Source organism: Lutra lutra, chromosome 16 (assembly GCF_902655055.1).
Source record: "Lutra lutra chromosome 16, mLutLut1.2, whole genome shotgun sequence".
In the NCBI taxonomy this organism is placed as follows: domain Eukaryota; kingdom Metazoa; phylum Chordata; class Mammalia; order Carnivora; family Mustelidae; genus Lutra; species Lutra lutra.
The window spans coordinates 15,739,832-15,758,022 of NC_062293.1; the positions used below are offsets into that span (position 1 = coordinate 15,739,832).

The window sequence follows — 18,191 nt, forward strand, 5'->3', positions numbered from 1 at the left end:
ACAAAAACAGAACGTGGGTGGATGGAAAGGTACCAGTGACTGCTGAAGGACTAAAGGAGGGTGGATGACAAAGCGCCCAAAACAAAGCTTTCTCCTAAGTACACGTTATCTGGACTCAGCCTGGATCAGGATGTGCCTCAGGATTCGATGTGAAAGCAGGGGGTGACATTCAAAGTATCATACGCAGTCTGGTCTGGCTGAAGTATGAATGAAGAAGCCCTGATGGAGGAAAACCAAGAAGGCAAGCCTGGCGGAAGGTATAGGGAAAGCCAAGAGTTTGGATTTTAGTTCACAGTCAGCGAGGAATCTTTGAGAACTTCTCAGCAGAGCCACAGCATGAGACCCGAGCTGCTTATAGAATCAGGAAAATGGTGCGGCTAGGGTATAGAAGACAGGAGCTCAAGATGTGGTAGGGCCGTCCGTATGATAATCCAGACATGAGGTCCCGGAGCCCCAAACTAGGGTGGTGGTGATAAGAACAGAAGGAAGGGTGCAGTGATGCAGAGCTATGGATGCCAGCCGGATTTGGGGGATTGCTTAGAGAACACCCAAATCACAGACACCTAGGGATGCTGGGCACAGATGGAAAGTCCAAGAATTTCTATTCTCTTTTCCCTCTGTTCTCTACCTAATCAAAAGTGCCCTAACTTGACATCAGTTGGCAAGTTATTGAGTGCCTACATGCGCAAAATGAATGGAAGAGTCATCTTGGCCTACCAAAAACCGCACACAGAAATAAGCCTGGCAGAGAGAAGGTGAGGTTCTGGTTCTTTCCAAATCTGTGGGCACTAGTGTAAACCTCCAAGAACCTCCTTCCTTGGGAAAGGCAGCCAAGATTACTTATAACCAGGAGATAACCGGGATCTGGTCTCAGTTCTGCAACAGACAGAGTGCCTCCCTTGATCGTTTATTTCTTCCTTCTTATTCTGGAGTAAGTACTTCTGAGATTCTCTGAATAGCTCAAACTCCAGGGCTGCACTGTCTTTCCTCTACCTATCTATTGCCTTTAATATTACTTTATTCAGTTAAAACTATTTCCCCCTCTTGTTTTCTAATCACGTTCTTTATTAAGCACAGCACCGATTCGGAGCAGGGGTGATGGCCTCAATATCTGGGTCTGGGCTTGGGCATCAAGACAAAGCCAACAGGCGTGCTCCTTCCGCGTGTCTTCTCTGCCCACCGCCATCACCGCTCTGCCTCCCCGACTGCATCCCGTTCCCACGGCAACCGCGGGGCGCCCGTGTCTGGGCTCAGGACCTCGGGGCCCCGGCCCCGCCCCCACGCCAGCGCTCGCGGCCCCCAGCTCCCGCGCGCGGGTGAGGAGGCCGCGTTGCCAGGGAAACGGGAGGACGCCAGGCAGCCGCCCCCACCGCCTCCACCCCTAGAAAGCCCTGCCGCCGCCGCGGAAAGCTGCCTCCGGGGAGGAGGAGGAAGAGGGGCCGGTAGCGGGAGGGGAGACGAGACAGGAGGAGGAAGAGGAACACAGAGACTGCCCCGCGCGATTGATGGGCGGCCCCTCCGCCCTGGACCAGCCCGCCTGTCCCGCCCCTTGGCCCCTTCAGCCCGCGCAGGTGGGGAAGGACAGACCCGCCAGGTAACGGCCCGCCCGCCCCAGCCGCGCGCGACCCCTGCGGCCCGCAGTCCTCCGAGGAGGTGTGGGGAGAAGGAGGACACCCTCTCCTTTCTGCTTCTGCCATTCTGGGGGTAAATAGGGCCGAAGCCTGGCGGCCGGGCCTCTCCCTCTCCTTGGGGGTCCCCGTGTTTTCCTGCCTCAAGGGACAGGTGTGGGGGACCCGGGGATCACTTATTTGCACCCTGGCGGCCGCCCTGCAGCTGCGTAACTTCCTCGCAGGCTTCTTGGGTCTGCAAGTCCACAGTAGTGTCTACACGGACCGTACGGCCCCTCTGGCTTCTGAGAGGGAAATTGTTGATATTGTCATCGTTGGGAGCATCGAACTGCTTGTCAAGCCTGTGACATCAATCCCACGTCCCAAAGTTTCCCAGTTATACATGGAGTCTCTCTCTTCTAGGCTTGAAAGTCAGTGTGTGACCGCCCATCTCTGTCAGTTTCACAATAAATAAGTCACTGCCAAAGAGCTTTTCTTACAAGCCCCTTACACCCCCACCCCTCGATTTCCTAAACCAAACTGGCTAGGAGAGTCCCATTATCTCCCCGCATCCACATCAATTTCTCCTTTTTACCTTGGGTCACAGCATTCTCTCAGTAGTGGGGTGTTAGGAAAATTGGCCCCAAATCACTCATCTTTGTTGCTTATATTCATCATTTTTATAAGATTTTAAAACTCTTAAGATTTTTTTAAGCTAAGACTTAAAGAAATCCTGTAATCTTTGTCATTACAAATTAATTAATTGTGTAAAAGGAGAAATAAGTTCTGAGCTCCTTCTTCCAAGCACCCAGTTGTGGAAAAGGGGAAATACTTATAAACCAGACTGTCAGGTATTAATATAGCCATTTAGATTGTGGTCCATGGGAACATGCAGCCTAAAGAGAGGCTTACATTTAAATTTTTACATTACATTTTTCTTTATTGCTAAGCCAATAAAATATTCACTTTAATACTTCTGATATGAGAACATATTAGAAACTTTTAATAAGAAAACAGTAAAATAGCTTGATGTTATTAAAAAGAGCTCCTTCAAGTCTTTTGACAAATGTGGTCATAGAGCAGAAGGATGGCATATATGATATTTTAGAGAACCGAAAGAAACCTATTCTGCAATCAGATTCTGTTCTCCTTAGTCAGGGAAACTTGGTTTGAATTCATTGCAAACTTACACTAGAGAGGAATACATATGTCACAAAGTTCTTAGAATATTCCTCATTGAAATTTAACAGATATGTAGAATTTTGAGGCCAAGAAGAATCACTCGCTCTTGCTGTCAGCAAAGCAGGACTCCCTTCTCCCTTGCCCACATCCCTCCTACTCCCTTCTCCTCTCCTTCTTCCCCTCTCCTGATTTAATATGGCTTCTTACGTTGATTTTTAAAGCACATATTTGGCCCAATATATAGTCACCAGAGACTTAAAACAGAAGCATGCATGACCATGAGTGGATTTTAAATTGAGAAGTTCAAAGGTGAGAAATGGAAGAGAATACAGAACGCTATTTTAGAAACATGCGCCTTGCCCACATTTTATTACCATCCCCTCCCCCACCTGTCTGTATTTGCTGAGGAAAAATTTGGGGGCTTTAAATGGCCATCTGGTTGAGTAGGCCCACTAAACTGAGATCTGCAAATTAAGCATTATATCATGTGAATTTACTTCCAAACAGTTATTTCTGTTTCTTGTTTGTCCTGGTCAGTTTTCAAACCTGAAGTACAGTATGAGGTTCAAGTGGTACTTCAGAAAGCCAGAGAACGTTTTCCTAAACAGTGGTGATCTCCTAACGATCTCTTTCCCCAGTGCCTGTAGTATTTGTTTACTCTCACGGAGTACGGAGGTATTTAAATAAATTACACGTGGCACCATGATGCTTCTAAATATGCATTTTATAGTGAAGTGCAGTAACAGAGACTTTATGGGAGGGTAAAGAGACTTTTGTAGGTAATTTGAAAGTCCTTTATTTGGTAGATGATTGTGAAGTCAGAGGTAACCTAGCAAGTAGTTCAAATAGTGTTATTTCCTACCTAGTTAGACACAGTTTTTTCATGCCTCTTGACTTAGAAGCCTCTTTAAAATAACAAGGCATGAAAACCAGGATATATGAGCTGATTTTTCTATGTTAATTTTGGAACCAAGATGTATCATCCAAATGGACTCTGGGATGTGCCCCTTTAGTGACCATTAACACATTTTCATTACGAAATCTTATGTTCTCTGCCTGATTAATATTCAGACAGGCTTTTCTTTCCAACAGTAGCAGCAGGGGTTCATCTTTCTGCCTGTTTTAACACCATTGTTTTCCTAAAAAACTTCATTCTGTTGCAGGTACAAATTCATACGAAAAGTTGGAAGTGATTATTTATTTGAGAGAGAGAGAAGGGGGGAGGAGCAGAAGGAGAGAGAGAGAAAGAATCTCAAGCAGGCTCCATGCCCAGTACAGAGCCCAAACTGGGGCTTGATCTCATGACACTGAGATCACGACGAGCTAAAATCAAGAGTCAGATGCTTAACCAACTGAGCCACCCAGGGCCCCCCAAATGATCTTTTAATGTGTAGTTCTATAAATGACTATTAAAAATCCTCAGAGGCAAAATCTAGGCTTTGCATGCAGTCTGTAGAACTATCTGTTGGATTGTAGTTTTAGACTTGGACTCTCAAAGACCAGCTTTCTATACTTCATAGACAGTAACTCCAGAGGAAGCAGCACAAATTTGCTCGGGGCTATGTGGGAAACCTGGTGAGATTTCACAATGACCAGGCCAGACACTGAGTCACCATGAGTCAGGGGCAACCTGATTTTGCCAATATCTACACAACTGAAAAAAATGGAGAGAGGAAGGAAAGCTTCAGAGTGCAAACACCCAAGGGTAGGGATGTTGTCTATCTTACCCTGCTGTCTCTCCAGAGTCTAGAGCAGCATCTGTTACATGGTAGTCACTTAAATATGTGTATCAGAAGAACAAAGCTGGAGGCATCATGTTTCCTGATTTCAAACAATATTACGGAGCTATAATAATAAAGTCGTATGATATTGGCACAAAAGCACACATAGATCAATGGAACAGAATAGAGTGCCTTGGAAAACTCATGCATATGTAGTCAATTAATTTATGACAAAGGAGCCAAGAATTTGCAATGGGGACAGGACAGTCTCTTCAATAAATGGTGCAGGGAAAACTGGAGGATACATGGAAAAGAATGAAACTGGGTGAGATTACACTCTACACAAAAATTAACTCAAAATGGATTAAAGACTTGACCGTAAGACCTGAAACCATAATACTCTGTAGGTGGTAAGTGCCTTGACCTCGGTCTTGGCAATGCTTTTTTGGATTTGATATCAAAGGCATCAAAGGCAACAAAAGCAGGGTGCCTGCCTGGCTCAGTTGGAAGAGCAGGGGCCTCTTGATGTCAAGGTCATGAGTTTGAGCCCCATGTTGGGTGTAGAGATTACTTAAATAAATAAACTTAAAAAAAAAAAAAAGGCAACGAAAGCAAAAACCAACAAGTAGGACCACACCAGACCAAAAAACTTCTGCACAGCAGAGGAAACCATCATCAAAATGAAAAGGCAATCTATTGAATGAGAAAATATTTGAAATCATATATCTGATAAAAGGTTAATATCCAAATCCAATATCCAATATAAAAAGCACATACATCTCAATAGCAAAAAGAAAACCCAAAACCCAATTTAAAAATGAGATTTGAATAGACTTTTTTTTCCCCCAAAAAGACATATATGTGACCAACAGGTACATGAAAAGGTGTTCAGTATCACTCATCACAAGGGAATGCACATCACCCTTCCCGACAATGAGATGCCACCTCACCCTTGTTAGAATGCCTAGTATCTAAAAGATAACAAGTAAGTGCTGATCAGGATGTGAAGAAAAGGGAATCCCTGTGCACTGTTGGTGGGAATGTAAATTGGTGCAGCCAATTGGAAAATATGGAGGTCCCTCAAAAAATTAAAAATAGAACTCCCATATGAATTTATCCAAAACACTAACTCACTGCAGCATTGTTTGCAATAGCTAAGACACAGAGGCAAATTCAGTGTCTACTGATGGATGAATAGATCAAATGTAAGATATATATATCACACAGAGAAAGAAATACTATATGATCTCATTCATATGTGGATCTAAAAAAAAAAAAAAAACAAAAAATACCAAAGCTCATAGACACAGAGAATAAACTGGCAGCTGTCAAAGGCATGGGGCTAGGGCGGGGGCACAGCAATATGGGTGAAGGAAGTCAAAAAGCACAAACTTCCAGTAATAAAATAAGTAAGTACTGAGGACATGACGTATAGCGTGGTGGCTATGGTTAATACTGCATATCTGAGGGGCGCCCGGCTGGCTCAGTCAGAAGAGCGTGTGACTCTTGATCTCAGGGTCGTGAGTTTGAGCCCCATGCTCGGTATAGAGATTAATAAATTAAATAAATAAACGAGAAAATACTGTATATTTGAAGATTGGTAAGAGAATAGATCTTAAAAGTTCTCATCACGAGAGGAAAAAAATTATGACCGTGGGTGACGGATGCTAACTAGACTTACTGTGCTCATTTGCAACATATACAGATATCGAATCATTCTGTGGTACGCATGCAACGAATGTCATGTTCCATGTCAATTAAGAAAAATATATCTGTAGAAATCACCGAAGAGACTTCACTGGCCAAAAAAGCAGGATGTGTAGGACCTCAGACGACCCTGACTGAGGAGGTCTAGCACACTCATCACGGACAGCACCGTTTAATAACTGTGTGACTTTAAATGTTTTGGTCATAAACTTAGGCCACACCAGTCAGAGCCAGAGCTCTTGAAAGCACTGTCTCTACTTCCTTACCTCTCACTTGCGCAATGCACTGCAATCGGTCTTCAGTGCTCTCACCGAGGTTATAAATAACCTGCTCCTTGAAACCCGCTCTTCTCAGCATCTATGAAACCTCGCCCACCTGGTTTGCCTCCTGCCTCTCTGGCGGTGTTGCAGCCTTCTTTTCCGCTCGGGGTTCTCAAGTTGGAGTGCTCCTCAGCTTTCTGTCCCGGGTTCTCCTCCTCTTTCCAGTACGCACACTGCCATCCACATCAGCTGTCACCCAATGCCAGTGGTGCCCAAATCCTTACTTCTCTGGTCAGCTCCAGAGCCCCGCCTCTAGGCGCTGGCGTGACCCCTCCATCTGCCGCTCCCCCACTCCCCTCCCCTTCAAACTCCACACGGTTTTCTCACAAAGAGAAATGTCTCCAGAATCGCCCACCGACCAGCTGACCAGCCACCAGCGCCCAGCCAGCTGCTCGAGCCTGTAACCTGGCCGGCTTCCTCCACATTTCCCTTTCTGCCCCATCTGTGCCATCACCCAGCCCTGATGGTTTTCTCCCCCGAGTAACCCCCTCCCCACCCGCCCTGGAATCCATCATGGGGAGAAAGTGGGCCCTGCTGTGAGACTCTGGGTTCAAACCCCAGCTCTTCCAGTTACCAGCTCTGTAACCTTAAACAAGTTACTCTGTGCCCCTTTGTGCTCCAGTCTCCTTAACAGCAAAATGGAAATCGAGTGCTTGCCTCAATGCCTTCCTGAAGATGGAATGAGTTACTGTGTGTAAATGTTTACAAGAGTGCCCAGCCCTTCCGGAGGCCAGTCAACAGTAGCTCGGATGCCTGCCTCCTCTCCACTCTTGCCACTCAAGTGTGGTCACCATCTTATCTGGATTATCATCATATGTTCCCAGGGGTCTTGCTACTTTCCTTTTTCGCTCCAGCCCCACCTCCACCCCCATCCATTCTCTACACCAGAGCCAGAGCTGGAGGGGCCTTTGAAAATGCAAATCTAGGGCCACCTGGCAGGCTCAGTTCCATAGAGCATGTAGGACTCTTGATCTTGGGGTTGTGAGTTTGAGCCCCAGGTTGGGTGTTGAGGTTACTTAAAATCTTTAAAAAATAAAAAATAAAATAAAATGCAAATCTAACCATTCATTCCCCAGGTTGGAACTTTCCAGTGGCAGTTAAATGGCTCTTGGCAAACATAACCTTCCAGGCTGTCTCCCCTACAGCCCCTCCATTGCTGTTCTCCCCTCTTTCTCTTCCAACTGCACCAGCCCCCTTCTACCCTGAAGCTCCCGCACCTGCTGTCCTTTCTGCCTGAGATGCTCTCCGTCCCGCTTCTCGCCTGGCTCACTCCTTAGGAAGCCCAGTGTCATTTCCTAAGGAAAACCTTGCTTCCTAGACCATGTCATGCCCTTCCATAATAACCACCTCTCAAAGAAGCCCACATTTCCACTCCATAGCACTTATCACAATTAGGGTTCCTTTGTCAATGCTCAAAGAATTGGGATTTGAACCCACAGAATCTCACAGCAGGGCCCACACTCTCCCCATGATGGATTCAGGGGCTACTTCAGGGGAGAAAACTATCAGGGCTGGGCGAGGATATGGATGGCAGGGGAGAGGGGTGGTGGAGGAGCTCACCAGGCAGTGTGAACATTCCCCTCCGACAATTCTGAAGGAAGGGTAGGTTCATGAGAAAACCTCACGGAGTTCGAAGTGGCTGGGGTGCAGTGAGGTTCAATGTCAGTCCTCCGCCCACCTGACTGTAAGCAACACCAAGGCAGGGGCACGTTCATATCCTACCTAGTGCACAGCATAGTGTCTCAGTTGGAATAGGAGCACGACTGTTGAATAAGTGAATTTAAGTGACCAGGTGTTCATAACTTTACTCATTGCTAATTTCGCTAGGTTCTTGGGTTTTCTTTTCTTTTTTATTTGTCAAGTCGTAGAACTGCTTCTGAATCAGGTGTCTGTCAACCTAACCCCCTATGAATAACCAGGATGAGATCACTGAAGCCAGCTGATGAATGTGGCCGTGTTATTTATGCCCAGAATAGGAAGGCTATAAGGGCATCCACACCAACACAAGGAGTCCCTGCTGGCTGAAAGGAGCATCTGTGCCTTTCAAACAATGGAAATTAGATTAATAAAAGAAAAAAAGCAATTATACTAAGATAAATCCAAATCTGGCACATACACAAAGGAGTATGTCACAGCACATGTATTTATCTCTTATACGCAGGTTGGGGATTAAGAATCATGTTGCATGAAGCAAAGGACAGGCAGAAGTTCGTGAGTAATGTCCAGTATCTGCGGGACATGCAGCATAAGGTGGATTCCGAATATCAGGTAACTGCAAGAAACTAAAATTATCCTGCACCTCCGTTAGAGTTCTATGTGAGAATTCAGGATACAGTCAGAATGCATGATAAACAGTCATCACTTCCCAAAATCCCAAACCCATCACTTCCTAGATGTGTGACCATGGAAAGTCACTTTACCTCTCTGTGTTTCCACATCTTTAAAACGAGGTTAATAAAAGTACCCACTTTGGGGTGCCTGGGTGGCTCAGGTTAAGCATTTGACTCCTAATTTCAGCTCGGGTCATCTCAGGGTTGTGAGATCAAGCCCTGCTTTGGGCTCTGTGCTGTGAAGTCTGCCTAGGATTCTCTCTCTCCCTCTGCCCCTCCCACCCTCTCTATAAAAAAATTAATAAAAAATAATAATAGTACCCACATCATAACAGTGTCATGAAAACAAAATAGCACTTGAAAAGTACTTAGCACAGAGCTTGGCACACAAAGCTTGTCAACAAATGACATGAAGGCTTAAATGTGATAAACCAGATATCCAGAAAAAAACCATTAAAGAGTTAATGGGGTTGACCTACCATTTATAAAATAATACGCCTTTCCACTGTCATCCCACCAGAAGAAAGGTGGTTAACACATTCTCCAATAACCTAACTATTCATCACCCTAGTTACAGTGTTTACATGCAAAAACAAAACAGTCAGGGAGCCCGAGGAGTCATGATGTAATTACCCAGAGCTGGCATAGGACAAACTTGCCAGACTGGGCGTGAGATTCTGGGAGCAGAGAGAAAGTGTCGCTCAGCCTGTTGGCCAGAGGTCAACCCTCGCCAATCAAGGAGGCTTGTCCTCAGCTTCAGCTGAGGATTGAAAAGTGCACCTTCCCTAAGGAAAACACAGAAATGTCGCTATTGAATTTTTCTCCTTAGCAATTTCAAGTATAACCAAACCTCCTGGGTCACCAAGGAAACCAGACCGAGCTCAGTAACCTGATTTCACCTGTACAATGCAGCTTAGCTGTGGGGCTGGAAGCAGAGTCAGCAATTTCCTCCCACAACTTGCCAACCCACGTACAAGACTTTAAAAGTGAGGGAATTTCTGTAAAATGAATAAGAACATAAATAGCTGAACTGGCCACACTGGGAATCCATCTGCTTTTCAACTAGATGCCTCTGCCATCTGACCCTCAATTGGAAATGCTTGTTTGAAATTGTCTCCAGAACAAACATGTAAAAAAATCAATCTTATTATTTGATGGTCTCTGCTGAAGAAAATCACACAACTGTGTGGCCTGAAGTCACTGGGGCTTTATTTGTCTAATTTCATAGGCCATTCATAGGACATTAATGTCCTTATTAATAAGGATACTTTCAACACTGCCCTTAAAAATAACAATACTTATCAAGTGCCTACAACGTCCTAAACTAAGTCTCTTCTCTCCCAGAGTTCTTATTCTGGAATTGAGAAACAAACAAAACACACAAGTAAATAAATATGTGAATAGTTTTGATTAATGCTAAATATAAGGAGGCAAACAGAGGTAACTGGCTGGGGGGTGATGCTCCCTTACACAGGAAGGGAAGCCTCTTTGGGGGAGTAACATTTGGTTGTAGAGATAAAAGATGGGAAAGAGCTGGCCAGAGCATCCTGAGCAGATGGAAAGCAAGTGCAAAGGCCCTGAGGCAGGAACTAACGTGGAGCTCCGGAAGAAACAAAAGAAGGCCAGAGTGGCTGAACCACATTGATCAAGGGAGAATGTGGCATGTAAACAAGGTAGGAGAAGTAAATGGGGCCAGATCATGTTGAATCTCTCAGGACAAAATTTGGTGTTTGGAGTTTATCCTTAGGGAGAATTATTGGGATGATTTTAAGCAGGGAAGCGGCATGATCTGATTTACAGTGTTTAAAGATAGCTCTTGCTAGGGAAGCAGCAGAAAAACTTGGTAAGGAGCTCTGATAGAAACCTGGGGGAGAAATGATGGTGGCTCGAACCCAGGAGTAGGAGTGGAGGTGGTGAGAAGTGGCTCAACCCAGGGAACAGGAGCAGAACTGCCATCATGCCCATATACGGAGAGGTGGAGTGAGGGAGATAATGGAGCAAAGGTTGACTCACATCAACATGCTTACTTGTCCATCAGCTCCCTCTGTCATCAACAGTTTTCAACCTTCCTACCTTTTTCAGACCTGCAATCTCCACACTTTCAACAAAGAACTTCTCTTCCTGTTTTATACACACGGGAAACAAAGCAAAGGACCCAAGTCCATCAGGTAGGAAGCCTCGCCACTCCTCCCCTTCCATTCCAGGCTACACACCCCCCCAGCCCTCAAGTCCCCAGGGGGAAGTGACACTCTCTGGGCGAGCACCTGGCCTGGCCTGAGCTCTTGGCCCACACCCCACTATGTCCAGTTCTTCTCCATCCAGGAACTAGTTGTCTGTATCTTTGACATTTCCTTCCTTCTAATTGGCTCAGCCTACTAACATGCTCAAGTCCCTCCTATACTGAGAACAAAAGAACAAAGCTACAGGACACACGGTCCTTCTCTAGCCACAGACTTGGCACTGTCCCCAAGATGTCCCCAACCTGCTACATTTCTATCTCCACTCCCCCCATTCACTCCTAACCCGCTGCAACCTGGCTGCCCCTCCCCTCCCCTCTCCTGAAGTTGTTCTAAGATCAGTAGCCAAATTCAGGGGACATCTTTTTAGTCTTTGTTTTCTGAAGCTTTATCTACATTTGACACTATCACTCCTTCCTTCCCAAACCATTACTCCTTTGGCTTTCTGACAGCATATTCTGCTGATTTTCCTTCTGTTTCTCTCACATTCCTCTCCCTGCCCCACAAATGTTTATTCTCCTGGTTTCCAACAGCCTAGCTTTCTTCCAACTCACAAGGTCTCTGTGACCCATCTCTTCCCTCCCATGTTTTTAACTATCACTCATAGACTAATGACCTGTAACCCTGAGTCTCCCCCAAAGTGTTGCCATCACATGCCTACCTGCCTGTTGGGACATTTCCATCTGGATGTCACACAGGCATCTCAGCATGTCCACCTCCTGCCATCCTCCTCTGTATTTAAGCCTTCCCCAACTCCTTTCTCTCCCTCACCACCAAACCCACCTGTTACCAAGTCCTGCCACTGTTACCTACCAACTCATGAACTTGTGCCTTCCTTTTCATCCCATCACCACCACCCTGGTTCCCATCTCCACAGTTTCTCTCCAAGATCATTACCATGTCCTTATTACCGGTCTCCTTGCCTCCAACCTTGGCATCCTTTAGACTGCTTTTTTGAAAGGCAGGTCCAAGACCCAAGAACCATAAACAGAGCAGCCTAAATCTTCACTGCTTCTCTGACCTTCCCCTCCCCCTTCTTTACTCTCTTGACAAGGGTGGTAAAAACTGCAATTTGAATTTAGAACTAAATGGAACCTCTGTACTCCCACCACACCCTTCTTTTAAAGCCCTCTTTATTGAGGTATAATTCACATATCATAAAATTCACCTGTTTTAAGTGTATAATTTAATGACTTGCAGTAAATTTACCAAATCTGCAGCCATCACCAACATCCAGCTTTACAACATTTCCATCACTCCAATACCAAAGTGCCCTTTCATGCCTCCTTCACGTTGCTTATGAAACTGTACTGAAATTGTCTTCCGGGTGACTTCCCCTCAATCTGGACCACAGCTTCCTAAAGGCAGGGATGGAGTCTTATTCTTCTGTGTTGAACTGAATGCCCTGCCATTGATGTGAGCCAGCATTACCTAACTTGACCACCAATTCTGTTTATCAGTCTTAGATTCAGCTGACTTGTAACTATTTCTCAAGGTCAAGTCCACCCTCATTCAGCATTTTCAGAACCACTCACCACAAAGTCTGCAAAAAATAAATATGGTTGTCTTTAATATGTTCTGAGTATTGTTGAATTAAATATATAGCAACCCACAGAAATGACTTTGAGAGGAACAGTGGTGAGCTATTTGTATGATTTAGTCTCTCCCTTGTCTTGTTCCAGAAAGGATTTAAAGTAGGGGTTTAAGAATCAATCGCATGACCTTAATAACCCCTCAATAACTTGGTCCATGTATGACCTGAATATATGTAGATAATTTACTAAGGTAGACTTTGCAATGGGTAGATATTGAAACGCTGGCTCTTCAATGAGTTTGGCCCAAGGAATCCCAGCTTTCACTCCCAGGGCAGCAAACTGCTTGGACACTAGGGACTCCCCATTTCAGGGTGTACAAATATTATAAGACCTAACAGCCAGAGAGGATTCCTAAATCATACACATTTGCTACAGATTCCTTCCTGTGCTTCACTCGCCTTTAATGAACCGGCTCAAATTGAAGCCCTTGCAAACCTCCTGTGTACACTATTACTGCAACGTCCTAAAATATGCCAAGGGTTGGTGTGCACTGGATTAGCAGTGCCTTTACAGGTCTGTGTGCCGGCACCAGGAGAGATGGCTTAAACCCACCCTGAGTTATTTTGATGCTGCTGCTTTCAGTGGTTGGGTGGGACCCTTTTGAAAAAACAAGAGGAAATAAACATCTATTTGGCATATTACATGCTATTTCAGAATCTGGTAGCTAGTACATAATTACATGCCATCTCAGGATTTGGCTCTGTTTCTTCAAGGGTGTTCATGCTGCATGGATTTTTTTTCCTTCCTTCCTTTTGGTCAAACGTGTTTATGTAACTTGAGTCAGAATTTAGCCATTAATGTCTACTGAAAGCTGGAGAGAAAGATTACACTTGGCATTTGAGAATGATATTCCGTGATCTATCAAATGTGTTCGGATGGGTTTCATTTCCTGTCATTTATTCATCCTGATCTTTCAAGGACTGAGCAAACAACTTAACGTGACGCTATAAACTTGTTCAAGGACATAAGAGGTGACAATGCCAGGTGGCAGGGGTTGGGGACCGTCCATTCAGGGGGTTGAGGGAGTAAATTCAGCTTCCCCTTCTATGGGAGCCAAGGGGAGGAGTCTCTGTTCTGCTCACCTCTGAGGCATGTGCTTCTGTCCTCTCCACAGACAGAACAGGAAAAGAAACTCATTTGAGGGAAACAGAGTGTCAGATTGTTTTTATACCTCTGATTCCTTAACCTCTTAAAACTAAGAGCTTGAATAATGCCACCAATGATAATTAAACCCCCCAATTCCGGGTTATGCATATTAGATCAAAAGAACAACAGAAAAGTACCAACCGAAGCAGTGGCAAGTCCCACTTCTCAAAATGCTTGGATGCTCAGAGCAATGATAACCTTGGTGGAGGCCACCGCGCTTGAGAGGTACAGATGTGTCATGGTCTCGGGGTTTTTCGGACTGGAACCCTGAGCCTGGGAAAGTGTTCCTAAGGTCCCGTGGCTTCTTAAGGCCCAGGAGCCCAGATGAGGACTTGAAGGCAGGACTGATAATCAAATAAGCTCATGACACTGAGCACACACACCACCACCACCCCCAAAGTCAGAAAGCTGCAACACTGAAGAAAAAGCGCCTTACAAGGTACCCTGACTGACTGAGGGCAGGATCGCCTCAGTTGTCTGGCCGGGGAACTTCGGGCCTAGGAAACAGTCCTCTACCTCCAGGACACAAAAACAAGGAGGAAGCTCAGGCCCCGACGGAAAGAGTCTTTCTTCTTCCCTGACCAGGATCAGAGTCACGTGATTTGGCAAAGGCTGGCTTTGGAAACAGAAGTAAACCAGGCAGTGGGATCAGAAACAACAATTAATGCCTAATGATGATAATGACGGTGATGATGGTAATGCTGGCGGTGATGAGCGCCTCTCACTGAACACTCGCCAGGAGCCACTCTGCCAAGCGTCCTGCCAACAGGGCCCCAGGCTCCCCGGCAATCTGGCGGCACCAGGCATCTCCCTCTTACAGATGAGGGAAGCAAGAATCAATGGCGTTAGTCAGTCTGTCCAAGGTCACGTTGCAAGAAAGTGGCAGAGCTGGGGTTTGTCGTGTTTACCCGTATTGAGTTACAGTGAGTCACGGAACCCACGTCATCTCCCACAGGCATATATGCACACTCTGTGTTCTGCCCCCACAGTGGGAGCCTGTGCTCTGGAGGCAGCCTGCCTGCGCTCTGTGGTCAGAGGGATGGGCTGGGGGGTGGGGGGAGGCAGAGTAGGAGGAGGAGTGAAAAAGGAACCCCCCCACCCCCGCGCCAGCTCAAGGAGGAAATAAGGAGTTACCTGAAGCCTTCAATTTTAAGACTGCCCTCAGCCAGTTCCGTCACATGAACAGAAACTTATTTATAGCAATCTAGCTCCAGACATGTGGAATTGAAAGGGGAATATTTTTAAAGTTCCAGGGGAAGGGGAGCCCCTGATGATCACGAGTTACACATCAGTTCCTCCTCCCCATCCTATGGATTTCACACTCTGCCCTGTCACGCCAGGACCCCCAATGTGGAAACGTCAGCATCAAAAATGGCAAAAAAACAAAACAAAAAACCCAAACAAACAAAAAAACACACAACAAAAATAACAACAAAACAACAATCATTCACGTTTACAAATAACAAGAAAACTAGCCCCTGGGGGACGAGGGGCAGTTATGGCTCGGGTCCTGCTATTTCTAGGACTGGAATTCTGGACTTGCCTCTGTCCCTGTGTTCCTTCACCTGGGCAAAGGTATCACTTCAAGAGGACCGATGTTTGATTTACACAGAAAGATTGCTTGACTATATCAAGATAAAAATTACCCACCCTCACACCGGTTTGTTCTCGGGCTCCTCTGAGAGGAGGAGGCATAAGGAACCAGAGGGGAAAAAAATTTTTTTTGACACTGCAAACCATTCTAATCCTCCTCCCCTTTTGGTGAAGAAATATTTAAGTTGCATGCATTCTTGGAGAGAATTTTCAAAAAACACTCAACCCACAAGAATTCTGTTCATCCCACAAAATCTGCCTTGGTCCTGCGTGCATTTGCTAACACTGTCCTCCACTTTGAGCCTATCAGTATTTGCTGCTTGCGCCTGTAATCCCAGTCGGTTAGGATAACACAGACATCTGCCGCTCCAGGAAACAACACTCCCAGCCAGGGCTCCTCCCAAACAGGCTCCAATCTGAAGTTACTGGAAAGGGAATGGAAAAGAGGCCCATCTTCACTTAAACGTCATTAAACTCTCTGGCTAACTCTCTCCAGTTTTACTTTGGTGTACTTTCTTACTTGGTGTTTAACTTATCATAGTTGCTGTCCAGTACTTTTAGGGGTTTTCTTGCTCAAATTATTTATCAAAACAGATACTGCCAGGGCACCTGGGTGGCTCAGTGGGTTGAGAGTCCGACTCTTGATTTTGGCACAGGTCGTGACCTCAGGGTCTTGGGATCGAGTCCTGTGTTAGCTGCATGCTCAGCAGGGAGTCTGCTTGAGATTCTCTCTCCTTCTGCACCCCGCTCCAAATAATTAATTTAGAAAAAAACATTGCCCAGGACTTATAAAAATGGCTTACTATCTAGATAGCATAGTTTCTGAAAATTGGATTAACAGTGAGGGGGAAAAGGCGGGGAGGGGGGGCAACCATTTCAGATTGCTCTCCCTTTCCAAATAAGGCAGGCTGGAACCGTCCTTTTCTACAGGATTCCACTTGCTGGAGGTACCATCTGGCTGCTGTGTATGAGCCCTGAGGCCAGGGCTTCACCAGCAACTCGGTTGTGAAGCAGAGTCACGGGCTCGCTGTTCCCAATTCCAGGCAGTAAATGTTTTGTTAATATCAGGTCATTTCTATTTTTAACCACGTAGCATAATATTAGGCTTTCCCAGAGGCGTGAAATTCTGGCAAGTCCTTCCACATCAAGGAAGGAGATGCATTTTCTAACAAAGGGGAAACATGGAGGAGGAATCTTTCCTTTCTCAACCCAGCCAGGAAGGGGAGATGTCAGGCCCTGTGTAGTAACAGTATTGTTGGGCTTTACATTGCCCTTCTGTACCATGACAGCAGATAATTTGGTTCTAGCGGCGCAAAGGTGAATTCGGGCACTGAATCTATAGAAAGGCTCCAAGAAGTTTTACTATTTTAAACTATTTAAAATATCAATTGAAACCCCCATAGCACCTGATATCCTTGGGGTTTTTTTCTGTCCTGATCCTGGAGAAGAAATATATTGGTACTACATTTTCTCTTAATTTTGTTGTTTTGTTTTTTTTTTAAAAGATGGACAATTTTTTTTGTTGGTTACTTTATTTTTATTTTTTTATTGTTTTGCATTTGGGAATTGATATTTCCCTCTGAAACAATAATGCAATTCAATGAACATTAAATGCTAGATGCTGGGGGATTCAAAAGATGAGAGGTGGTCCTTACCCTGAGGGTTCTCACTGATCAGCAGGAGACACAGGCTCAAAACAACTAAATACAACAGTTTAAAAAAAAAAATTGCACAATTCAAGCTGTGTCTGTATAAAGGAGCAATTACTTTGGCCTGGGGAAGAGGAGCAAGGCAAGGCAAGAGATGCCATGTGAGCTGGATCTGAATAGATCTGCAGGGTTTGCGAGCCTGTGAACATCCCATGAAGGGCATTCCAAGTGAAAGGAAGCTCACGTGCTAAAGCTCTCATGTAGGAATAGTCTTACCCTGGAACCAGGTGTGATCCAAGAGGTCAGAGTCAAGCAGCGACAGAATGAGGGGACTCAGAAGAGCAAGGCAGAAGGGAAGCTGATACTGTGTATCCGGTACTTTCTGCCTTAAGAAGGCAATTGTTGGGGAAATACTTGTCAAAACACCTCTTGGCGTGTTGATTTTAATTTATTAAAACAGTGACTTATTATTTTTTTTAATAAATGCCTGGTTTTTGTTTATACTTTTTTAAGATTTTATTTATTTACTTGACAGAGATCACAAGTAGGCAGAAAGGCAGGCAGAGAGAGAGGAGGAAGCAGGCTCCCCGCTGAGCAGAGAGCCCCATGTGGGGCTCGATCCCAGGACCCTGGAATCATGACCTGAGCCAAAGGCAGAGGCTTTAATCCACTGAGCCCCACCAGGTGCCCCACTGACCTGGTATTTTGGGCAAAGGGAAGACAGAATGATGCCCGACTGAGTGTCTTCACACTTGGTAAAGGTGTTGTTGAGCCCTTAGAGATGGACGTTATGTATTTCATGCTCCTCATGATAGGAACTAAGCAAAAAGTTATAAAGCTTGTTGAAGACCTAAGCCAAGGAAACGTTTTTTATTCTGCAGGCTTGTCTGAGACGACAGGAATATAGAAGAGACCCAAATGAGAAGAAAAGAGATCAATTTGGGGGGCCAGAGACAAATTTGGAGAGATCCCGGTTTTCAAGTGGGTCATCTTCCAAACAGGTACTTAGAACTCTGGGAGATCTCCTCCTCCTGCTTCTGTTGCTGCTGTGTGTGGGTGTGGGTGTGTGTGGGTGTGTGTGTGCACGCGCACGCCACTTGGGAA

General features: G+C 45.4%; 1 protein-coding gene across 2 annotated transcripts in view; it reads left to right on the top strand.

Moving 5' to 3' along the window:
* The first annotated feature begins 1,258 nt into the window (after window positions 1–1,258).
* Window positions 1,259–18,191, top strand: part of MARCHF10 (membrane associated ring-CH-type finger 10) — an 84,255-nt gene continuing 67,322 nt past the window's right edge. Inside the window, exons 1-4 of one of the 2 annotated variants that reach the window (XM_047708861.1) lie at window positions 1,684–1,704; window positions 3,011–3,098; window positions 8,699–8,805; window positions 17,969–18,088. In XM_047708861.1, the coding sequence (XP_047564817.1) occupies window positions 8,716–8,805; window positions 17,969–18,088 (210 nt within the window). In that variant the 5' untranslated portion in view covers window positions 1,684–1,704; window positions 3,011–3,098; window positions 8,699–8,715. Of the gene's footprint in view, window positions 1,595–1,683; window positions 1,705–3,010; window positions 3,099–8,698; window positions 8,806–17,968; window positions 18,089–18,191 lie in introns of those variants that run through there. The other variant, XM_047708860.1, reaches the window with a different exon arrangement.